Source organism: Octopus sinensis, linkage group LG1 (assembly GCF_006345805.1).
Source record: "Octopus sinensis linkage group LG1, ASM634580v1, whole genome shotgun sequence".
In the NCBI taxonomy this organism is placed as follows: domain Eukaryota; kingdom Metazoa; phylum Mollusca; class Cephalopoda; order Octopoda; family Octopodidae; genus Octopus; species Octopus sinensis.
Genome location: NC_042997.1, coordinates 176,240,409 through 176,266,681, shown reverse-complemented (window position 1 = coordinate 176,266,681; position 26,273 = coordinate 176,240,409). Strand labels below are relative to the sequence as shown.

Sequence of the window (26,273 nt, the reverse complement as noted above, 5' to 3'; positions counted from 1 at the left end):
TGGTATTATCCATATAATTCAAAATGGGGTTATTATAATCAAAATAAGCAACAAGGATATCCAGGATAACCTCTGGATATCCTTGTTGCTTATTTTGATTATATATATATATATATATGCCAGTACTTAGTTTTAGTTAACAAGTTCAAACTTCAGATTTCATCTTATATATCAATATATACAGTGACATAAAAGCTAACATGCAAACTGCTATAATACAGAGAGGGAAATATTCAAAAAGCATAATGAGTGCTTGAAACGTAGGATACCCATGCCTATTGAATAAAGAATGTTAAAAATATCACATTTAATTATCTATACACACACGCACACAAGCACACACACATATATACGTATATACATGTATAATTGGGTTATCATGCATTATATGGTATATATAACATAGTTCACAAGATAAAACTTCATATGATGTCAAGTGAATTACATGAATCAGAGATACAGAAGATACTTAGCTCACAGGAAAACAATACAACTTTTACAACAGTTAACATATGAGAACTACAGCAGTAGAAAGTTCGAATGTACAAAACCAAATACTATATTCCAGTTGAATCTAAACTTACAAACAACTAAATAACAAAACAGTTTTCTTACGTAATCTTACATTACATATTTTTTTTGTTCAAAGTCTGTTATTCCATACTGGCATGTGTTGGACAGAGACTTAAGACAATATTCTATAATCTGTATATATAAAGCTGAAGTTGTCTGTGTGTGGCAGGTTTGGTAGCCTTCAACTAACACTATCTCCTCCGAGACCCTGCGGCACAAGTTGACCAAAATTGAGAGTATGATAGAAGAAGGCTTGCTCTTCAATCGGACCATGTTAACACCAAAAATTATTTACATCAAAAAGGTGCTTTTTTTCTATGAAAATCCTTATTTTTTATGATTTTTTGACTGCTGTGTTGCCATTTTTTGGTGTATTTCAACCAGAAAAATGTTCACTTAAAGAGAATAACAAGCTACATAATGCAAACTTTTTACTTTTCAAAAATTCCAATTCTAAAGGGTCGAAACAAACCCGAGCAATGCTGGGTGATACTGCTAGTATAGAATATTGCTTTTTTTTTAAGGGACTTCTTTTTATTTCACTGGTTTTTGAAAGTGCAGAGATACACGATATATTATTTATAGGGAATGTAAACATGAGATCACTGTTTTGCTCAGGTGATGTCATGTAAAAATAGGGGAATTTAAGCAGTCATGCTTGCATGTGCACGTGTACACACACGATAGGCTTCCACACACTCACATGACAGGCTTCCATACAGTTTCCTTTTACCAATTTCACTCTGAAGGCTTTGGTTTGGCTGAGGATATAGTAGATGACTCTCACTTTCTGAAGATGCCAAACAGTGGGAGAGAATCCAAAACTATGTGATAACAAAGCTCATTAAATCCATAGATTTATGTTTTTTATGCAAACCTTCAAAACACTTTACTACATAAGAAAACAAGTAATAAAATTTTGTAGAGAACCATAAAATTGCTTTAAGTGTTCACCTTGTTAAAAATTTTAAGTATTTATTTCATTTATAAGAAAAGAAGATCAGGGATTTTCTGTCTATTAGATATAAAGATATTTAAATTGAGAAGAATTTATTCTCGGAAAAAGATTGAGAATATATTTGAATATATTTAACTAATGACTACATTGAACAATGAAAAGAGTTTCTGAAGAATAAAAACCTTCACTAACAAACAAGAACATACAACCAGTAGTTAAGAAACTAGTCTCTTAAAGGTTTATTAGGAGATTTGATAGTCAGTCCTGGTAGCTGAGATATGTAAAATGTGTTCAGTTCAGTACCAACACAACAAAATACCTACAACTTATGTGAACTCTTAACCCAGGAGTTAGCAGTACCATATCTCACCTACTTTATTTTTCTTGTAGTCAAATATTGAACACCTGACAATTTATCAAGAATTTCATATCAAATGATTGCTATTTGTTTAGTAGTGGCTTCAATTGTTCTCTAATGGAATATTGTATAATTTCCTTCAAAATTGGTAGCATCTACATATTTAACTTGCTCTAGTTACATGAAGAAAGGCTCCAAAACATCTTGGAATGGTAAAAAACAATCGCTGCCTATCTCAAAGACACAATCCTGTACTGTCCTCTCATGATCAACACACAGCTAAAACTACAAACTTCCTGAAAATGCTAACTCTCCTGAACTCTGATTATCTCCTGTATCAACACCTGACAAGGTACAGTCGTTACATATACAAATATTGATTGCATTTCCCCCAAAAGCCTGATGACTAGCAAAATGTCACTTGTATAGATGCTACAGCCACTATTTCACAGATGTACTATTTCTTCTCTCTGTTACTGTAACTATTTTAGCTCCATTGAACAAACAATCTGTTACCATCTCTAGTCAAACCTATCTGATTCACTCATCTCTCTGCAATCATTCCTGCTATTTCTCATCTGCTGCACCAAACACTTCCCCAATTCTTTTCTCTCCAGAGCTGCAGCCATTTGAATCTCTCCGTATATCTATATTTTCCATACAGGCACCAAGTTAAATATCAACAGTATCAATCACACCAGTCTCAAAGGGTTGGTAAGGCCAAGGAAACAGGCTCTCTTCAGAGCTAAATAACAGTAATAATGTTAAAAAGATAAACTTGATACACAACAGAAGTAAACCTGATAGTGGCTAGTTACCTTTCTTCACTCTTACACCTAGGCAACGTATCACTTACCTGTTTACCTGTTATTTATCTATTTGATTAGAATTAGATAGATAAAAGGCAAAATTATTCTAAAAAATTACACCCACCTTTCATAAAACGTGATCGATTGCTTTCCAACTGGTTCTTGTAAGCTATAAAATAGTATCCTGTGTTTCATAGGTATTGTTTTATTATTTACTTTATTTTGCAGACATCAACTGCTTACGGCAACATGACAATCTTTGCCATGTTTTGGACCAACTTAATTTTATTTGTTAGGCCTAATCTTCTAATATCTAATCAAACATTCTTTTTATAAGTTTTACTTTCTTCTACTTATAACTCCTGTACTTTCATATATTAACATATATTTTTTCAGTCAGGAATCATCATGAATTTAAATTTATGACTGTATCAATGCCATGATTACCATAGCTTACTGCTATCTGGTTGTTTCAGGTTAGCTGTTTTTCGCTGCCTGCTTCTTTTATTTTATTAAAAAAATTTTCTACAGCAATTTCTAGGACATGTCAAATGCAAGATGGCCAAATAGGACAATTTGGTAATATATGGAAAAATATTACAGTATCACCATCAATCCTAAAACTCATTGAATGCTTAGGGCTATTTTTATTGATAAGTGTATTAAATACCTCATAGTTATGCATGCACACACAACTGTATCTACCACTTATAACAAAGTTGTTTTCTGTAACTTGGTATCTTTTTAAAAAGTAGTGACAGCACTTCACCACAGTAAATACTATGGTTGCTATCTCTAATTGATGCTGCTTATAAGTCATGAGTTCAAATCTAGACATTTCAAATTCTTTCTAGACAGAACATTTTATTCTGCAATGCCTAAGTTCATCTGACTATCAGAAATAGGTACTAGATTTTCTGAGCATGTTACTTATGACAGATCTGCATACTATCTAAGCTAAGGTTTATTGTCATGAAGACAAAGCTAAGCAGTGACCTTTCAAATATTCCTGGCAGTTTAGTGTCATTGACATTTCTATATTTACTTCTCATGCAAGCACAATATAATCTCTCATAGGAAGAGACTATTCCTTTATTACCAATTAAGATAGAAGTCACATAAACTTGTCTACTTGTATAATATTATATACACTATCATATCACAAATTTCACCATTCAGTTTAATTAATTCATCTGAGAAATCAACTATAACTTCAAAACACATACATTATAGACAATTTCTAGGCAAACAATGTTAGCTCCATATATGTAAGCCTTTGGTGTCTAACACTCTTCACTGTCAGATTGTGTATTCTGCATGTGTGTAACTTTAACACCTAACCCTAAAGGCAAAGTGTTCTGCAATAACATTGAGATGCTAACAATTTCCTATTTTAATATATTTTCAAGTGTTTATTTTCAAGTATTAAAAAAAAAGAGTGCTGAATGTTGAGGTCATATATGGTAATGCATGTAAAAAGAAAAATTAAAAAGAAAAGTTTAAGGATGAATTTTCCAATCTCTGGATGAGTATAACTGACCATATTTGATCTAATGTAATAATTTAAGTCAGCCCTAATTGTATAGCAAGTGTAATGAATGTATGTTCATTAAACAATGTTTAATTTTAAAAATTATCCTTTTTGTTTGGAGTCAACCAAATAATGTGGAAAAATTAGAATTTTAAATTTTCTTACAACATTTTCTTTCTTATCTTCATTTCACTAACAGAATAATTTTCATCTCTAGAAGTTCAAATGTAAAAATTATTTGATTTTAGAATCACAGATTCACCAAATAAAAAAAACTCTTGAAATTTAAATACTTAATCCTTAATTCTACCACAAAAGACAAAATATTTGAAATGGACTTGTGTTAAAAAAATAATGAAGTAATTTATTGGGTCATCCCATAAATAATGCAGTTTTATTATACTTCTTTTATTTTTCAAAATTAAGATAAAGTTCTTTAATCTAAAAAATACTCTCCATTTTTTACAATGCTTATCCATCTATCTGGTAGACTTGCAAGGCCCCTCTTCCAAAATTCACTAGTCCGTGACAAAAAATACTCCTCCAGTACTGTTCTGACCTCTTCTACAAAGTTCATATTTTTTCCATCCAAATGATTTTGAAGACTGTGCAATAAATGATAATCAGATGGGGTAATGTCCGGCAAATATAGTGGGTGGGGCTTCGTTTCCCTGATGGAAGAACACCTTTCATAAAGAAAAAAAAAAAAAATGGTCATTTTCCTTCTAGTGTTAACTTAAGCTGCTTGCAGTAGATCTCCTTTGTTATTGTTTGGTTTGGGTTTAAAAGTCCAAAGTGGACTAATCCTTTCATATCCCACCAAACAGATAACACCTTATACCGGTGAAAACCTTTTTTAGCCTGGGGTGCTGGTGTTTCTCCTTTCCCTACCCACTGTCTTCAGCACTTAACATTTTTATAGAGAACCCATTTCTTGTCACTAGTCACTATTTGGTCCCCCCCAGAAAGGTTCATTCATGAGATGTGACAGCAAAGAAGAGTACACATTCACTCTCTGCATGCAATTAGACCCAGAAATTTTGTGAGGAACCCATTGACCCAATAGCATGCAGCTGTCGAGGAATGGCTGAATGATCAAATCTAAGCTTTTCTTCTAGTTCCTCAACAGTTATGATGGGATTTTGTTCCACCAGGGTTTGCAGGATGTCCTCGTCGAGCTTGACAGATCTTCCAGGATGAGGCTCATCTTCTAGGCTGTAGTTTCTGGCTCGGGATTTCTGGAACCACTGTTGACACTGGCTTTCACTTATTGTTCAATTCCCATATACAGCATTAATATTCCTTGCACTTTCCATTGTGTTATTGTCTTTATTGAACTCATAAAGCAAAATATGCTGAATATGCTCCTTTGTCACTTTCATTATATCTTTGGAAAAATAACTGTTAAAATCGCACTGTGCTCTTCAAAACTTACACTAAAAATCAGTACAAGGTAAAATTACTACCTTCTTTTATAGCAAGTTGATGCAAGCAGTTTATCCCATCCCCCTCCGACTTTTAGTTCATGCAATTGAAAAAACTACATTATTTATGGGATGGCCCAATACTTTGAATATATCTGATGTTGGATATACTTTGAACAATCATTAAATTTCCTCATGTAAAAGAACAATTCTGAATAAAAGAAACCTACTTTCCTTACTCTAAACAATGCTGCTTAGTATTATTTTCACAAATAAAAGAGTAAGCAAATCTTGTTGCAAAAAGAGTATTTTAATATTCTTTCTCCTATTTAAACTTAGTTGCAATCAACAGAAACAAATCTGTATAGCTAAAATATTATATTTGTAGCAAATATATGTGGTTTTATTGCTATGTTGTTCATACTCATGAAAAAGTTGAAGAAGAAACAAGTTCATTTTTCAGTTTCAAACCAACATATAAAAAGTATTAATGAAAAATATAAAATGGAAAATTATTTAATTTGGTTTAGATAATTACCAAAATTCTATGAAGTGTAAAATTTGAACTATAAAAATTACATGTGGAAAGAATTTTACCGAGTGCAACATTCCATTGTGTTAAATTATTTTTATCAAAATAATATTTTTTCTTCCTAAAAATTCCCATTTTTGTTCATTCAAGTTCCTAATTGAGCTTATACATTCCACATTGACAAAGTATTTACATTGTTAAATTTGTTATCAATATCTCCCTACACTCAAATACATGTACACATATAAATTCAAATTAACATTGATGTTGGTTGTATAATAGATGAAATTGGATTTCAACAAAGTTATTCAATTGAAACTGAACAGGAAATTATCTTGCAAATTCAAGAAACACACAAGCACACTGACACAGACACACACATACACACCAAGCAAAGTGAAAATATTTGAAGCAAAAATAGATAAGACAAAACTTGGAATTACAAAAATATAAAGAGTATGTCCTTGTGTAAGGACAGTTTTAAGACATTTGGAAGTGTGTAGAAGGTGATTAAAGGCAGGAATGACGAAAAAAAAAAAGCAAAAAAATAACAATAACCTACAAGTAAAAAATAGAAAGCTGTGTAAGAAATATTTTTTCTAGGAGTTAAAAAACTGCTTTTATGACTAAGCTTAATGAATTACTTTTGTTAACTTTAACATGATGACTGCTTTTCTGTAATTATGTTTAAGCTAGAGGAGTGGCCTACATTCAGAGATGAAATTTGCAATCGTTTAAAGCTTTCTACTTAACAGCCTAATCTATGTGAATGTTTCCGATTCATAGAACTAGCATTAAGGAACTTTTCTAAGGTTTTGAAGACTGGATGTTCTCAACAGCAATATGTTGGTAAGGGGTCAGAACACACATTGCAAATACATCAACATACCTGTTAACAGGGTAAAAAAGTAAATTGAGCCAAGTAGCTCGCAGACATCTGAGTTTTGAAAGAAAAAGAAAAAGGCAACATAACTAAGCTGTAGAACTGGCAAGTTATTACCATATACTTGTATATAATCAGAAGTTTTTGTTAAAATTTTATTGGTCTATTTTTTTTTCTCCTTTATAATGTATTAATGAATTGAAATTTCAGTGAAAAACTGGTGTTGGAATATTATTCCTAAATGTCAATAATAAAAGAACAATTTTCACCCTTTAATCTATTTAGAAGGTTTAAAATGAGAAGGATATGTAAATTATACATTGAGATGAATGACACATGATGTGAGGCAGCATGCTGGAGTTAGATATGATATTAAGAAAAATATTAATTATAGAAATTAAATTATACATTAAAAAGGATATGAATACAGGATGACATATAATCAATGAGTAATTACAACTAGTTATTGTTTGTTAACAAAACAGAATTATGGAAATGGAGTGAACGAGAGATGCTAAGGATGAATAGATGCAGTATTTAAATTACATTCAAGTTCGTGGATTTTTAAGGAAATCCTTATTATGATGGAGCTTTGTAATTATATCTACATATATAACTAATGCACTATCAGCCCTTTCTTTCATCACATGTTAGGCCTTTCTTCAATAACTGGTATCTTACATTGCCTCTTACACCAATTACCTCTCTGAAGGAATGAAACAGCAAAGTTTAATAGAAAGAGATTGTTTATTATCAATATCAACCAAAGTGGTGTGCTGGCAGAATCATTAGAGCATCAGACAAAATGCTTAGCAGTATTTCTTCTGGCTCTTTATGTTCAGAGTTCAAGTTCCACTGAGGTCATCTCTACCTGTCATCCTTTCAGGGTCAATGAAATAAGTACCAGTTGGGTACTGGAGTCAATGTAATCAACTAGCCCCATCTCTCAAAATTTCAGGCCTTGTGCATATAGTAGAAAGAAGTATTAATATCACCCACTATGTGGTTGCTCAAACACTAGAAATAGAAGCTAAATTCCTTCAAATCACACCCCGTCACCAAAAGGAACTCACTGAACAATGTGATTCTTGAATAATGAACTTGTCATGGCTGGAATATATTTTATTAAAGGTTTGCTGAACCAGCTTTGTCCTGGAGCTAAACAATAATCATCATTACTTGCTCATACTTAACAGTGTATGTGTAGGATGGTCAATGATATTCAAAAGGGTTCTAACAGTGTATTTTTAAATATTTTAGTATAGTGAATATGATTGTCATTGTTTTTCTCTAGTAAATTTGGATATTTGTATATCATTGGAACAATTTTCTTACAACTAGATGTAATGACATTCAAGCTACCAACCAGTCAAATACGGAATGGGAATGGTATCTATTGTTAGCTAGGTAGACTGAGACCAGCAGCGTCAACACTACAATGACACTATGGTATATGCATTTTTGATAAATTAGATATGTAAAATATTTTGTTATAAGAAAGCAATTATTCTACTTCACCATATGCCATTTACATTCTACAGCAGCTCTTATGTAGTAATCGTAGTAGTAGTAGGTGGTGGTAGTAGTTACTGCTGCTGTTGTTGTTGTTGGAGGTGGTAGTGGTTGCAACTTGGTGCAAACTGAAGGTTCCTGTTTCATTGACTTTTATGGAAACTTATTCACCCATGTCGCTAATTACTGTTTGTCCCTTTATTCCGCTACGCTCATTGTTACTACTATTTTATTCACTGAATAATGAATGGAAACTAAATTTAACATTTGAAATTACAATGCCCAGTATTCAGCTCTTTACCACTAATTCTCCGTTTGGATCATTATTTATAAATATTTTAAGCATTAAATGTTTTTAAAAATTCAAATTTTGAAATGCTGTTTTACATTAAAATAAATTAGTCAACAATTGAGAAGAAAATTATAAATTTTTGTTTTGTTTTAAAAAAAATTGGAATATATAAAAAAATTATATTATATTGAAAAGAAAAATTTTTCTGATGAAAAGTGATTTAAGAAGAACCAAATTAATTGGAAGCGTCTAAACTGTAATAGCAAAAAATAAAAAAATAAAATAAAAGGTTATAAATATTTGTTTATATGAATTTGGAGGATATCTAATCTTCAATAAACAGGTTCTTGTTTTTAAAGAATTCCAATAAACATTGAACGCTGAAAAAAAAAAAAAATCTCTAGCCTGAGAAATAACTCAACATTATAAAAATGAAAGTGATATCTCAGGTCCTAAAATAGAGATAGAATAATAATTGAATAAAAGAAACAGCTACGTTTTTCATGGCCTTACCTTGAAGTGCTAGATGAGGTGGACCCGTTTGGTTTTTCATTGAATGCTACAGGCTCATAGCTTGCCCCTGCTTTACTGTTTGATGGTTTTGGATGGGAATGTTTATCATCTAAAGATGGAAGAATATACATTGCATTTCATAAAATAATTTTAAAGTTTTTACTTACATAAAACGGTTATATAAAAATTCATAAAATGCAAACAGTCTTCATTAATGACTTAACCCTTTAGTGTTCGCATTATTCTACCCAAATTAATGCTTTTTCATCCACATTGCCTTGAACAAATCAGGCATTATCTTGTAGCTTTGCGATTTTGATGAGGTAGCTGTTAATTTTTAAAACGATATTGTAGGGTTGGTGTGAGAGACCAGATCTGGACAGTTTGAACATAAAACAGGCAGAATACTTTTGGCTGGATATGGTCGGTTTAAATGCTAAAGGGTTAAATAGGTGGTGAATTGGCAGAATCATTAGCACATCAGACAAAAATGCTTAGAAACATTTCTTCCAGCTCTTTGTACTTTGAGTTCAAATCTCACTGAGGTCAACTTTACCCCTCATCCCTTTCAGGTTGAATAAATAAAGTACCAAACAAGTACTGAAGCTGATGTAATCAACTTGTACTCTCCCCTCATAATTGCTGGCCCTCAACCCAGCAATGAACTGGCACCCCATTCAGGGGAATGTTGTGATCTTGGTCACTTGTATACACCATGGAAACTAGGTAATCAGCCTTATATATAATAATAATAATGAAATTACTGTATACAGTGCTCAGGTGCACCACAACTTGTCAAAAGTACATATAAAGCATATGCAGTAATGTACAAATGTCTGGAAAGAGAACAGTGTAGGAATCAGAAACATGCTTGCATGTGTATGGAGGGGAGAAAATCAGGTGTAGTGTTGGCGAATCTCAGGAAGCATGGAAGTTTTGAAGGATGCAGTGCTCCGACAACTAACAACTGATACCGACAGTTTGTTCCATACTTCAGCAACTCAGCGTGAAAAAATGTTTCCAAAATTCATGGGAGCTGTGCTGTTTTCTGACTTTGTAAACATGTCCACGGGTGTTAGACAGATGGAGTTTGAAAAGGTGCTCAGAGTTATTGTTTGTAAGATGGTTAGTAATTTTATGGGTGTCGATATAATCGACTTAATCCGTTTGTCTGTTCTTGTTTGGCCCCTCTGTGTGTAGCCCCTTGAGGGCAGTAAAGAAATAGAAGGTGCATGGCCTAATGGTTAGGCTCACAATCATAAGGAGCTCAATTCTTGACTGTATACACTGTCTCACTGAATAAGGCATTTCATTTCCTGTTGCTCCAGACTACTTAGCCAAAAATGTATATCAGCTTAGTACTGGAGTAGCTTACTCTCTCTCCCTTTAGTTGTCATATCCTGGCTGTTCCATGAGATTACGAATGGGAAGGCCAGAATCCCATGAATGCATCAGGCAGCTATATAACTAGTTTCTAATGCATAAAGCAGGTGAGTAATTATTTTAATAAGAGAAAAATTTAATTCAGTAACAACAAAACAATCATTAATTCTACAGTGCTGCCACTCACTACTTTCAAGGTAGGACTACATAGAACAAGAGCCAACAAAAGAAGCACTATGTGGTCAGTTGATCTGCTAAAAACAACAAGTAGATACTTCAAATAATATCTCATTGTTATAAAGAGGGAAGGACATATTGGACAATGTAGTTCTGGACACCTTTAAAAAAAGACAATGATCACAATTGGAACAACTTTGGTCATAAATATATTCAGTCATAACTGACTTGAGGCTGAACAACAACAGAACAAGATTGATGAATGTAGTACAGGGCTGGTAACGAGATATAAACTTCTGATCTCCTGTTCTTTCTTCAGTAAATAACCAATTTGGCTATCTTCAGCTCTCTTTTTTAATGTAAGTTCTAATCAAAGCTTAGCGATGTTTTAAAATAATTGGATTATTTACTACATAACACTTATACATCTAAACTGAATGTGGCATAATTAACAGTAAATGTACTAACTAAAAATAATGATGAAACACAAACCTTGCTGCTGATGAACAGGAGATGATGTTGCACTTGTGGTTCTTTGTTGGGGTCTGAAAAGGAAACAAAATATTATATCATCATTTAATGTCCACTTTTCCATGCTTGCATGGGTCAGGTAGAATTTGTTGAAGGAGGTTTCCTATAGCCAGATATCCTTCCCTATACCACCTCTCACAAGCAACACAATCACTTTTATACATGAAAACTATTTTTAAACATACACAATATGATATATATATAATACAGGGATTAGAAACACGCTCATAAAAATCACAGACAACATGAAGCTTTGATACTCTTTAGAACCAATCAGTGACTGTTGTACTAAATACATAAAGGATCAAAGAAAATTTACCAAAATGCTGGCTCATCCAACACTATTACTTCCACTAAACTCAACCTCAGATTTACATGCACATAGTTGAGACTATTGTTTCTTCGGTAAACAACATTGCTATCTTTTGCACATCTATGTAGTTCTTCCAGCTCTTTGAGCATAGATTTCTCACTTTTTTAAAGATTCTCATAGTTACAGCAAGGCCCTATGCCCCAACTCAACACCATTGAAAAAGAATTCTCTCATATTCACCACCACCTTTTTGCTTTTTTGCTTGCACATCTATGATTAAAGGATAGTAATGGACATTTTTTTTATGTAGATGTACATTCTTCTTTCTCTCTTGAATATAAGAACATGCACATTTACCAAACCAATTATAACTTTTGTTTAATAGTTATTCATATTTCTTGTTTGTGTTTTCTATCAGTTCACTGATGTTGATGTGTAATATTAATGGGAATAAATATTAAGTTGATGATTAACACACATTCTGTGTCATAGTTATCTTCCAACATCAAATAACATACTTTGACATAAACATCATGTTAAATTTGGTGACCTTAATTAGCATACAAATTACTCACCCTAAATTTGGGGACCCTGATTGATTCAGAAAAGTTGTTCTTGTAAATATGTATGCATGTATGTATATATGTCTTTCACAAATGTATACTGGCAAAAGATGTAAACATTTTTCAGAAAAGTGAAAAACCAGTGCTTTGTAAATTAACTCTTTAGCATTCAGATTACTGTGTCAAATGTAAAGCTTATTTATTCATATTGTTTTGAATTAAGCATGCATGCTTTAAGATTTTGATGATGTGACTGTTTATTTTTAGAATGATATTATAAAGTAGGTGTGTGGAGCTGGATCTAGTTGGCTTGAACATAAAGCAGGTAACATATTTGGATCAGATATGGCTGGTTTAACTCTAGCATTCAGATTGCTTTGTCAAATGTAATGCTTATTTATTCACATTGTTTTCAGTTAATCATGCATTATTTTATAGCTTTGAGATATATTCATGATGTGACTATTTATTTTTAGAATGACATTGTACAGTAGGTGTAAGAGGCCAGATTTGACTGTGATCAACAGAAAACAAGTATCATATTTGAGTCTGTTACAGCCAGTTTAAATGCTAAAGGATTAAATTCTGAAGGATTGAGTTCTTTGTGATATCTGTTCTGAGCTAAGTACAGACACTTCTTTATCACTCTCACTGTCAGAAATGCAGTGAACCTGTGCTTCACCCATTAGATACCTGTAACTAACAGCACTAGTAATCACTATTTGTAGTTTAACCCTTTCGTTACGAAACCGGCTCTGTCTTGTTTTCATAAGTTTTGCATTATCGTTAACCCCACTCGCTTCAAAATATCTAAAGAATACGCACAGATCATGAATGGCTAAAAGTTAAGTGAATCGTCCAACCTCGCTACGACTACCTTCTTTCTTGCACTTATCCTTATTCTTTCTCTATTCTTCAATTTCCATCTCATTGTATTGTCACTCATTCTTTCAGTATTCCCTCATTACCCTGTCTAGCTCAAACATTTTTTTTTTCGTTTAGACTTGTCTCCAGGTTCATAGCCACTCTGATTTTTCAATTTTTTCAATTTTTCAATTAGTATTGTCTCCCGATTCATACAAACCCATTTGCTAGCTCACGATTAACAGAACCTCTTTACTCAGCTACGGTGCACCCGCCCTCCCACCCCCACCACGCATGCCGGAAGTTCCTATTCTCTTCCATTCCGGGGTTGCTTCCCATGAAGACTGCAAATGCTCTCACCATCCATACCCCTCCCTACCCCTAGTCTCGACCTATGTAAGGTAATGTTCATACAGTGCAAAATATGAAAGGCTAGCGTTATGCAGGTTGTACTGAAGGCTACTTTACTACTTCATTTCTTGCACATGAATTCTGCCAAATGCGAGCTTTCTTTTCAGGTACACGAAGCTACTGTCCACCGTCCCAGGGTCTCTAGAGCCCATGCCTTCCACACCCTCAGGGTTGGCACCCTCAACGTTGGCACTCTGAAAGGTAGGTCTGGTGAGATAGTCGAGATGCTTGAACGGAGATGTGTGGATATATGTTGCATGCAAGAAATAAGGTGGAGAGGAGGATCAGCTAGGTTCCTCACAGGCAAGGAACGCAGGTACAAGATTTTCTGGGCAGGGAACACTGACGGGGTTGGTGGCGTGGGTATACTTATCGCTGAGAAATGGGTAGATAAAGTAATTGAGGTAATCAGAGTAAGTGACAGAATACTTAAGATTAGATTAGTGCTTCATCATAGTTTAGCAACCATTATATCAGCCTATGCTCCTCAGTCGGGGCTACCCGATGGACAGAAAGACCGATTCTATGACACTCTACTGCAGACTACCTCATTGACGAACGACAGAGACCTTATCTTTGTGGCTGGTGACTTCAATGGTCACGTTGGACGACATGCTGGGGGCTTCCATGGCGTACATGGAGGCTATGGCTATGGCTCCCGCAACGAGGAGGGAACCAGGCTGCTGGAGTTCTGCGATGCAAATAATCTTATGATTTGCAACACTAACTTCAGGAAACCTACCAGCCACCTAGTCACTTACCAATCGGGCCAACATACCAGCCAAATTGACTACATCCTTACAAGGCAAAGGGAGAGATGGCTGCTTATAAATGCCAAAACCTTCCCAGGTGAAGAATGTACCCCACAACATAGACTGGTAGTTAGTGACTTTAGGATCAGGACTAGGAGGACAACCAGAAGACGACAAATATGGAGAAGAAGGATCTGGAAGCTTAAAGATCCTGCAAATGGACAGAGATTTAGGGACATATTACTTGAAGCCTCTGACGAAGTAGAAGGGGATAGAGCATCACAGGGGGTAGAAGACAGCTGGACGTTTCTAAGGGACAACCTGCTGAGAGCCACTGACCAGATCTGTGGCTGGTGCAAAGTCCCCTCTCGACCTAGAATAACGTGGTGGTGGAACAATATTGTAGACAGGGCTATTAGAGAAAAGAGACAGGCTTGGAAGGTCTGGAAAAATGGGGGTAGCAGGGAATTGTATCAGACTGCCAAAAGAGAAGCTAGGAGACAGGTTTATTTAGCCAGAGGGGAAGCAGATAAGAAAAAATTTGCCAATGTTCTGCGCCGTGAGGACCAAAGACTGGAGGTGTTTCGTGTTGCAAGACAGTGTTTGAGAGAGAATCGTGATGTGGTAGGAGAGAAGTGTGTTCGCATGGAAGATGGTTCACTTGCGCTAAATGAGGATGCGAAGAGAGAGGTTTGGAGATGCCACTATGAAAGGTTGCTGAATGAAGAAAATGAATGGGATAAAGAGAGTCTGCCGAATGTTGACCCAACAGAGGGACCAGCTATCCGAGTTGATAGTTCTGTGGTAGCTAAGGCAATTAGAAGCATGAAGACAGGGAAAGCCCCAGGCCCATCAGGAATCACTGCAGAGATGCTCAAAATGTCTGGTAGTGTCGGCTATAGCCTAGTCACCCATATAGTTAATCAGGTGATACACAAAGGGGTCATACCCAATGACTGGTGTAGCAGTATAATAGTCAACTGCTACAAAGGTAAAGGTGATGCCCTAGATACAAATAACTACAGAGGTATCAAGCTGTTGGACCAGGTGATGAAGGTTACGGAGAGGGTCATAGCCCAACTAATTAGAGAGAGAGTTAGTTTAGATGAGATGCAGTTTGGGTTTGTGCCAGGAAAAGTACTACTGATGCTATATTCCTGGTAAGGCAGCTGCAGGAGAAATACCTAGCCAAAGATAAGCCCCTGTACCTGGCTTTTGTTGACATGGAGAAAGCCTTCGACAGGGTCCCCCGATCCCTTATCTGGTGGGCAATGAGAAAACTAGGGATAGATGAATGGTTAGTGAGAGCTGTGCGGGCCATGTATAGGGACGCCGCTAGTAGGGTGAGGGTTGGAAATGAGTACAGTGAAGAATTCCGGGTAGAGGTAGGGGTCCACCAAGGCTCAGTACTCAGCCCCCTCCTATTTATCATAGTCCTCCAGGCAATAACGGAGGAATTCAAGACAGGATGCCCTTGGGAGCTCCTCTATGCTGATGACCTTGCTCTAATTGCTGAGTCGCTATCAGAACTGGAGGAGAAGTTTCAGGTGTGGAAACAAGGATTAGAATCGAAGGGCCTCAGAGTCAATCTAGCTAAAACCAAAGTCGTAATCAGTAGGAAGGTAGACAAATCACAAACACCTTCAGGTAGATGGCCCTGCTCGATCTGTAGAAAAGGTGTAGGTAGAAACTCTATAAGATGCACCAAGTGTAAGCTATGGACACATAAGAGATGCAGCAATGTCAAAGGAAGGCTAACTAGGAAGATGGTTTTTGTATGTGGCAGATGCTCAGGAACAATAAACACTGAAAATGCTCTGAGACCAACTTCCGTCACTTTCCAGGGAGAAAAACTAGAAATAGTTGATAGTTTCCGTTACCTAGGTGACCAAGTCAGCAGCGGGGGTGGGTGTGCTGAAAGTGTAACTGCTAGAGTAAGAATAGCTTGGGCAAAGTTCAGAGAGCTCTTACCTCTGCTGGTGACAAAAGGCCTCTCGCACAGAGTGAAAGGCAGACTGTATGATGCGTGTGTACGAACAGCCATGCTACATGGCAGTGAAACATGGGCCGTGACTGCTGAGGATATGCGTAAGCTCGCTAGAAATGAAGCCAGTATGCTCCGATGGATGTGTAATGCTGGTACTCACACTCGGCAGAGTGTAAGTACCTTGAGAGAAAAGCTGGACCTAAGAAGCAGTTGGTGGTGTGCAAGAGAGACGTTTGCGCTGGTATGGTCATGTGGCGAGAATGGATGAAGATAGTTGTGTGAAAAAGTGCCACACCCTAGCGGTTGAGGGAACCTGTGGAAGAGGCAGACCCAGGAAAACCTGGGACGAGGTGGTGAAGCACGACCTTCGAACTTTAGGTCTCACTGAGGAAATGACTAGAGACCGAGACCTCTGGAAGTGTGCTGTGCGCGAGAAGACCCGGCAGGACAAGTGAGTCCACAACCCGTGGCCTTCTACATGGGATGGAGCCAGCCTACGTATGCATACCTTCCCTTCTTGGGACACAAAACTCTACTTGTGAAGACGTGTTGAGGCAAGTGAGGATCAGAATCGAAATCGATCAATGGAAATTGCGGATGTGCTACCAGTGCCGGTGGCATGTCGAAACTCTGCTTGTGAAGACCCATTGAGGCAAGTGAGGATCAGAATCGAAATCGATCAATGGAAATTGCAGATGTGTTACCAGTGCCGGTGGCATGTAAGAGAACTTTCCGTTTCGCGACCGTTGCCAGCACCGCCCCGTTTCGTGTCCGTTGCCAGCCTCGCCTGGCCCTCGTGCCGGTGGCACATAAAAAGCACCATCCGTTCGTGGCCGTTTGCCAGCTCTGTCTGGCACCAGTGCGGGTGGCACGTAAAAAGCACCCACTACACTCACGGAGTGGTTGGCGTTAGGAAGGGCATCCAGCCGTAGAAACACTGCCAGATTTGACTGGGCCTGATGAAGCCTTCTGGCTTCACAGACCCCAGTAGAACCGTCCAACCCATGCTAGCATGGAAAACGGACGCTAAATGATGATGATGATGATGATGATGAAACCTTAGTCGCAATTTATGTTCCTAACACTTGTTTAATGATAACTAAGTTATTTTACTAAATTCTTTGTTATATTTAAAATAATTGAAAGAAACACAGAGCATCTCAAAATAAATATAGTAACGAAAGGGTTAATAATAAAGTATCATAGTGGTGGTGGTGAGAAAGAAGCATAAATCTCACTTCATTCTTTAACTTACCGGTCATCACTTTCAGAGGCCTGCAGCACTGCTGTTGTTTGTACTTCATTGTAGCTACAAACATCAAGAGCAGCAGCAATAACAGTCCTTGGTTGCTGGGGAAACTGTGAGACAAGCTTCTCAATTACTGACAGGGATGGAAAAAATAATTAAAAAAAAAAGAAGAAATTTATTAAAAAAATAACATAGAAGAAAGTTATGTACAAAAAGAAAGAAAAAAAAGGGTATTTCATTATTTTGGATGTGTGTTAATTTGACAGAAATAAGAATAGATACTGAGAGAATAAAATGAAGTAACAGCAAGAGAAGAAAAGGGAAGAGTGGGTGAGAGACAGTGGCAGCTCGTAGATAAAATTTTTGCTGCTTTAAAAAATTTTTAGCTGTTGTTTTAATATTGTGTAAAAGGAAACAAACATAAAAAGAAGATTTATACATAAACTTGATTGGTTCACGTTTTAGCCACTGCTGAGTAGTGTTTAATTTGTTCATTGAATACCACCACAAATTCCCCCTTGTTTTTCAAAAATCTCCCCTAAATCACAAAATAAGTAGGGGAAATGTGCCCTATTTTTCAGTTCCTGGCAGCAACACTGAAGCTGGAAGCAGGATAATAATCTAATTCTACACTTTATCACATTCAAGAATATAAACATGTTTTTAAGCACAACACAAGCAGGGTCAAAAAGAAACACTACCTTTCATCCGGCACTGTTGTTCACACAGTGCTCTCTCTCCCTAGTGTGAAGCTTCCTATCTCAGACATGTGAGCATGCGCACAACCGCCAAACATTGTGTCGCTGGAACTGCGAAGTACACAGTTCTAACAAGGACTTTTTTTATAAACTAGGGGATGGCTACTGACATTAAGCTTAAAGATTATATAATGTACAAGTATAAAGAAAGAATTAAAGAAAAAAAGGACTCATTATATTGAATGTTATTGATAATATCAAGTGGAAATAGGGGGTGCTGTAGTCCCACAGTTCCTATACACAAGCTGTCACTGGTGAGAGAGGAAGCAAAGGAATGGAAAGTAATAAAAGACGTGAAAGGAAGAGAAAATATGAGAGAGGAAGTACAAGAGAAAGAGTGAGAGGAAAAGAAAAATATAGATATCATGTGTATAAAATAAATATCACATGCACCATAATTAAAGCAGCATTTAACTAGTAATATATGTAATACTGATGTGACTTACAACTAAGTTGCATGTGCATATGTGCATGTCTGTGTGGGCATGCACATATATCTATATGTATAGATGTGACTATGCGGTTAAAAAGTTTGCTTTGTAACCATGTGGTTTCAGGTTCAGTCCCACTGTATGGCACCTTGGGTAGGTACCTTCTACAACAGCTTCATGCTGACTAATATCTTGTGATTAAATTTGGGTGACAGAAACTACAGCCTTTAACACACACACACACATATGTATGCATAAAGTAATACATACTACAGATGTTAATGATGGGCACATAGAATTCATCATCATCATCATCGTTTAATGTCCGTTCTCCATGCTAGCGGACATTAAACGATGATGATGATGATGAATTTATGTGCCCATCATTAACATCTGTAGTATGTATTACTTTATGTATACATATGTGTGTGTGTGTGTGTGTGTGTGTGTGTGTTAAAGGCTGTAGTTTCTGTCACCCAAATTTAATAAGAAGGTATTAGTCAGCATGGATGTGATTTTAATTACTAAAATATCAGTACCCTCATATACACAGCTGCTATCACTTTTAAAGAACACCAAACAGAAATCTGCAGTATTTATGGTAATGAATTACTAAATGGAAGCAACCTAGATGGAAAACAAACCTTGAAGAAAACATCAACATTCTATACTGCCATATTGGATGATTAACCACAATTATTGGCAATAAAATGTAAGGGAAATAACGAGTCTACACCTCACCAATTAAATATTTGAGGCATAAATTAACAAAACATGGTGACGCTTCACACCAAGCTTGTGAAGGAAATCTAATTACTCTAAAGTATGAACTCAAGAAGCTGAGTGAAAACTCCACTACTTTAGGAAATTTTTGACTGAACCAGTATAAATCACAAGTTTGATACAATTCATAGGCATTATCCAGACAGATGAGGAAGGAAAATAGAACTGTTAAGAAAGCTCCCTTTCAAGATCTTGAATCATTCTGGTCTAAAATATGGAATGAAAGAGGGATTTCAACCTAATTACATCAAGGCTAAATGCAGTTAGGAGTGAATATTGTACTAACATTGACAGTGAAACATACACAAGAGACCCAGAAACTGAAACTTTCACTGTTTGCTGTAGGCAAATTGCATATCGGGAAAGCACCTGGAAGAGACTTAATAGTTGCTGGATATTGGTACAAGAGGCTGACACTTTACAGAAAACTATTAATATGTATATTAAACCAAATTGGTTTGACATACTGGATGGTCAGTTTGACCATCCAGTTTGACATAGTAAATTGGTTTGCTATTGCATGGGTGACTCCTGTGGCTAAGAATGAAACCACCAAATTGGTAGGTGATAGGAAAGTCTAAAATCAAGCCCCAACTGACTTGTGATTATTCTTTTATTAGACAGCCTTTTTTACTAATGACTTGTAGGGACACAGTATTTTGTTATGCAACCATTACAAAAATTTCTATAATTTCTATGCTATAATTTATATGGAAAATCTGTAGAGAGGTCCTTAACATTTTTTATCCAAAAGATATAGAATAAAAAAAACAGCAACAACAAAACAGTAGCACTTACACCTTTCTTTTTCTGCTTCACTGGGACCTGAAGCTGCTGCAAGTTGAGCAGATGGAGATGGACTTCTTCTGGGGGAAGAGGATTTGCTTGGTGAAAGAGATGTCTTTGGAGAGAGTTGTCTTGGGGAGCGATTTGGTGAACTAGAATGGTGTGGAGACAGATTTGCAGCATTTCTACTGTGTGGAGAATGTTCTCTTGAACCACCACCATGGCTTCTTTGTTGGTGCCTGTGCGGTGAAGTGTTTGACGAATTATGATAAGAACCTCTGTTTCCTGTGTTTGCACGGTTGATAAAAGGAAAATAACCAAGCTGGATCAATCGAGCCTCTGCTTTTGAGCGGTCTTGATTGGCTCTGAAATGAATAATAATAATAATAATAATATCAATAATGATGATGATGATATGATAATTCCTTTTATTTGCCACCAGGGTGACAGATGAGGGGGACAATACAAACATGAACATAGAGTATGGGGACTTATCTAGAATGGAATGATTAAAAAGAAAAAGGTAATGATGATAATGATGATTTTTAAAATAATTTATAATAATAATTTCGTTTTTGGATTTGGTTTGCAAGATTCTTTATATGAGTTCGTGTGTTGAAGCATATTCTGTTGTGTCTGGGAGAGTCATTCTCTTTTAGTACCTTATTATTTAACATACTCACCGGTAAAATTTCCACTTATTTCGTCTTTTTATTTTCCTAAAATTTTCGTCGCATCTTGCAATGAAAATTTTAGGAAAATAAAAAGACGAAATAAGTGGAAATTTTACCAGTGAGTGTGTTAAATAATAAGGTACTAAAAGAGAATGACTCACCCCAGACACAACAGATTATAATAATAATTCTTTCTACTATAGGGACAAGACTTGAAATTATGGGAGGAGGAGGATGAGTGATTACATGGATCTTGGTGCTCAAAAAGTACTTCTTTTTATCGACTCCGAACAGATGAAAGGCAAAATTAACCTCACTGGAATTTGAACTCAGAACGTAAAGTTGGTAGAAATGGCACTAAGCATTTTGTCAAACATGATAATGATTCTGCTAGCTTGCTACCTTAATGATAATGAGAATAATAATAATGATATTGATGATAATAATAATAATAATAATAATAATAAAACATCATTAACTGGAATCTTACAGAGCTCCAACCCCTGGATAGGAAGACAAGAAAAATACTAACTTCTAAGAACATGCACCACCCAAAAGCAGATGCTGATTGTCTGTACCTACCTAGAAATAATGGGGGAAGAGGAATGATGCAGGTAGAACTGTGCTATAAGACCTCCACAATAGCAAAGTTATTTTGATCTTTTCTATTATTTGAAATTGGCCCCGGCCTTTTTGTTTCAGGATCCTAATCCTACACCTACATTTTGTCACCCTTTTCAAAAAAATTTTCATCTTTATTTGAGCAATCAAAAGGCTCCGAACTGACTTTGACTCAGAACTGTTTTTGTTCATATATCTGCTGATAAGGCAAATTTTGTGGTAACATGTATAGCACAAACTTTCCAGTAAGTGACATTTCCAAAAAAACTACAGCCCACATTTTTGCAATGTGATCATCTGTCTTCATGAAAGTTTGTCTAGATTTAGGATTTTCCTTTGATTTTCATCATCTTACCAATTTGAAACGCTGAAACCACTTGTAACATTGTATACAGCCCAATCCTTCATATAGGGCTGTAGCAGCATTAGAAAGGTCTTCATAAAAGTTATTCCCAATTTAATACAGAATTCCACATTAGCATTGCTCTTTCCAAATCCTTCCTTTATTCAGCTTATGGCAGTTGCTGAATGTATAAAAACATTCACATTAGCACAAGTTGTTTGATGACTAATAGATGTAGTGTTATGTGGCTGTTATTTGATTATGGGTTAAGGTCACTTATACACTGTACTCACAAGCACACTCTTCATTGATTGGTATCTAGTACAGAAGACTGGATGCTGCAACTTGTGTGCAAACACGAAAGCAGCAAAAAATCACATTCAATTGTCAAGGAAGCTTGCAAATTTGCAAGGGAACTTAGCATTAACCCTGAAATAGTTGAAGAACCTGAAACCACTGCCACAAAACAAGCAAAATGGATCAAGAAGACTGCAAAAAAGAACAGGCAGAAACAAATTGAAGAGTGATGGAGCCAGAAGTTTCTGCATGGACAGTATATACTTCAAAGTCGAAATGCTGATGTAGACCAAGCAACAAACCATCAGTGGCTGAGAGGTTCAGGACTGAAAGCAGAGACTGAAGGTTTCATATTAGTAGTACAATATCAAAGCTTGATCACAAAAAACTACCAGGCTAACATTCTTCAACACGGTTCTGACCCTAAATGCAGATTCTGCAATACTTTTGATGAAACAATAGACCATCTCGTCTCGGAATGTCCTGTGCTGACACCAAATGAACATAAAAATTGCCACGATAGGGAAGGACAGTATTTACATTGGAAAATATGTAAACACTACAAAATCAGCATTCCTGCTTACTGGTACGAACATCATCCTGAGCCAGTCATTGAAGGTAAAAATGTCTCTATCCTCTGGGATTTTCAAGTCAATACTGACAGAATGATTCAGGCTAACTGACCAGACATAATTATTAAAGACAAGGAAGAAAATACTTGTAGACTTACAGAAGTAAATGATAAAAATATATATGTCAAGGAATTTGACAAACTAAGTAAATATAAGGACCTGGAAATTGAAATACAAAAGCTGTGGCATCTTAAAACGAGAACTGTTCCTGTTATTGTAGGTGCTCCAGGTATGATAAAAAAGGGATGACAGAAACATCTAGATAAGATCCCAGGAGAACCATGTCTCAGAGAAATCTAAAGGATTGTGATGACAAGTACTGCCCACATCCTTAGAAAAACCTTATCCATTTAAAAGTCTGTCATGTATTGCATAAAGATATTTCATTACCTCCCCTCCCCAAGCTTTCAGTCAAACTGTAACAAAAATACAGATTAAAAGTAAATAATAATCTCTTTCTACTATAAGTACAAGGCCTGAAATTTGGGAGAAGGGGGCTAGTGGACTACATTGACTGCAGCGCTCAACTGGTACTTATTTTATCAAACTCCCAAAAGGATGAAAAGCATAGTTGACTTCAGCAGAATATGAACTCAGAACATATAAAGCTGGAAGAAATGTGATGAAACATTTTGTCAAACATGATAATGATTCTGCTAGTTCACCACTTTCATAATACTACTACTAATAAAAATAATAATAATAATGTTTCAAATTTTGGCACAAGGCCAGCAAATTCAGGGAGTAGGAAAGTCAATTACAACTGGTACTTATTTTATTGACCCTGAAAAGATGAAAGGCAAAGCTGACCTCAGAGGAATTTGAATTCAGAACACACAACACAAAATACTACTAAGCATTTTGTTTAACCTGATAATGATTCTATCAGCTCGCTATCTTATAATAATAATAATCCTTTCTACTAAAGGCACAAGGCCTGAAATTTGGAGCAGGAGGGATAATCAATTACATCGACTCCAGTGTTTCACTGGTATTTAATTTATTGACCCCCAAAAGGTTGAAAGGCAAAGTCGACCTTGGCAGAATTTGGACTCAGAACATAAGGACAAATGAAATACCAATAAGCATTTCACCTGGCATGCTAATGATCATGTTAGCTTGCTACCTTATAATAATAATAATAATAATAATCCTTTCAACTAAAGGCACAGGGCCTGATATTTGGGGGAGGAGACGAGTGGATTACATTGACCCCAGTGTTTCACTGGCTCTTAATTTATTGACCTCGAAAGGGTGACAGGCAAAGTTGACCTCAGCAGAATTTGAACTCAGAACATAAGGACAGACAAAATGCCACTAAGCATTTTGCCTGGCATGCTAATGATCCTGCTTCTTGCTGCCTTATTATAACAACAGTGATAATAATGGGCACAGCACAGAAACGGTACAAACATGAACCAGAGGGCATCACTGAAGACAATGAATATAAGATTCTGTGGGATTTTACAATCCAGTGTGACTCCCTAAACAATGCTCAGAGACCAGACATTGATATGGTGGATGAAAGGGAAAAAGGAAACCAAAATCATAGTTATTGTCATACATGAAGATGCCCATGTAGATGACAAAGAACTGGAAAAGGTGGAGAATACAGACTACTAAAAGGTGAAATTGTAAGAATGTGGGCAATGAGGAGAGTTATCCGAGTAGGTGTAGGGGCACTCAGAACACTAACAACCAGGTTCGAGAAATATGTTGGAGAAACTGGAATTGACATGAGAGCAGAGCAGGCCCCCAAAAAACTGCTTGATTGGGGACAGTTAGGGCTTTGAGGTTGGTGCTTGGGTGTTGAGTGTCTTGCCCAATAAGTTAACATCTCGATATCAAAGCTAATAATTTGTGGAAAGAGACCCTGTGAGACATCTGACAACAGGTTGCTGTCCACTCTTACAGAATCAAGCAGAGCAAACAAGAGTGAGAACTCTGAGAAATAATAATAATAATAATTGAGAGAAAAGTCACTCCATGGCCAATACTCTGCAAGGCTTGACAGAGAAGTGAGCCTAAGTAAAAGCAAACAATGGCTCAAAAGCTCAGGACTAAAAGCCGAAATGGAGGGACTGATTCTCACTGCACAAAACCAGTGTCTGACTACCAACAACTATAAAAGCAAAATATTGAAAACAGGCCCTAACACCAAATGCAGAATGTTCAACCAACACAATAAATCAGTTAACCACATCATCTCTGGCTGTCTAGTGCATGCCAAATTTGAATATGTATATACAGACATGACTGAGTAAGTAGTTATACCCACTGGACTATATGCCAACACTACAACATAAAAACTGACAATAAATAGTATAAACATGTGCCAAACAAGGTACAATACAATGACTAAGCCACAATAATCTGGAATATGCTTGTTCAAACCAGCAAAGAAATAAAAGCTAATTTCCTAGACAATAATCAATGACTGGGGGAAAAAAAAAAAAAACACTTGCTTACTGATAGACATTGCAGTTCCTTCTGACCAAAATATTATGCAAAAAGAAGTGGAGAAATTGTCAAAGTACTGAGACCTTGAAATTGAAATATTCAAGATGTGGGGTATGAAGGTGAAAACAATTCAAGTAATAATTGGAACATTGGGCATGATAAAAAAAACATATGAACAAAAACATAGAAGCTATACCTGGATTCTCAGCACTACACCTATTCAAAAAACAGCCCTGCTAGAGAATAGCCCACATCCTATGCAAGACATTATCAATTCAATAATACAACCTACACAAAACAACCCACAAACACAAGACACACTCTATATAGCAAATATTCAATGAAATAAACTACCACCAGCAGGTCGAATACCCAACACACTACACACACAACACATAATACAAACATTAATACAGCAAAAAGCTGTACTACACCCCCATTAAAAAAAGAAACTGATGCAATACAATAATGGGAAGCGTTTGCACACTCCCAACAACCAAAAGAACACACAATGCTGCACACATTCCAGCAACATGGAGGTGTCACAGGTGATGCAGTAGAAATTTGCCTGAAACTACCAAATGTTGAATAATAATAATAATAATAATAATGACCTAGAAATTAAAAACCCAAAAGATGTGGCATCTTAAAACAAGAACTGTTTCTGCTATTGTAGGTGCTCTAGGTATGATAAAAAGGGATGTCAGAAACATCTAGATAAGATCCCAGGAGAACCATGTCTCAGAGAAATCCAAAAGATTGTGCTGACAAGTATAGCCCACATCCTTAGAAAAACCCTATCCATTTAAATGTCTGTGTTGAAGTGAGAAAAACGTTTTTGTTATGAATGAATAAATAACAGGATCAGATATA

At 36.1% G+C, this 26,273-nt stretch overlaps 1 protein-coding gene across 4 annotated transcripts in view; it reads right to left on the bottom strand.

Moving 5' to 3' along the window:
- Nucleotides 1-26,273, bottom strand: part of LOC115218689 (mucin-5AC) — a 170,864-nt gene that overhangs the window by 30,433 nt on the left and 114,158 nt on the right. For 3 of the 4 annotated variants that reach the window (XM_036507088.1, XM_036507079.1, XM_036507093.1), the window contains exons 6-10: nt 20,386-20,738; nt 17,622-17,748; nt 11,438-11,490; nt 9,386-9,494; nt 7,075-7,122 (exon numbers count right to left, since the gene is read on the bottom strand). In XM_036507088.1, the coding sequence (XP_036362981.1) occupies nt 7,075-7,122; nt 9,386-9,494; nt 11,438-11,490; nt 17,622-17,748; nt 20,386-20,738 (690 nt within the window). The remainder of the gene's footprint in view (nt 1-7,074; nt 7,123-9,385; nt 9,495-11,437; nt 11,491-17,621; nt 17,749-20,385; nt 20,739-26,273) is intronic. The other variant, XM_029788625.2, reaches the window with a different exon arrangement.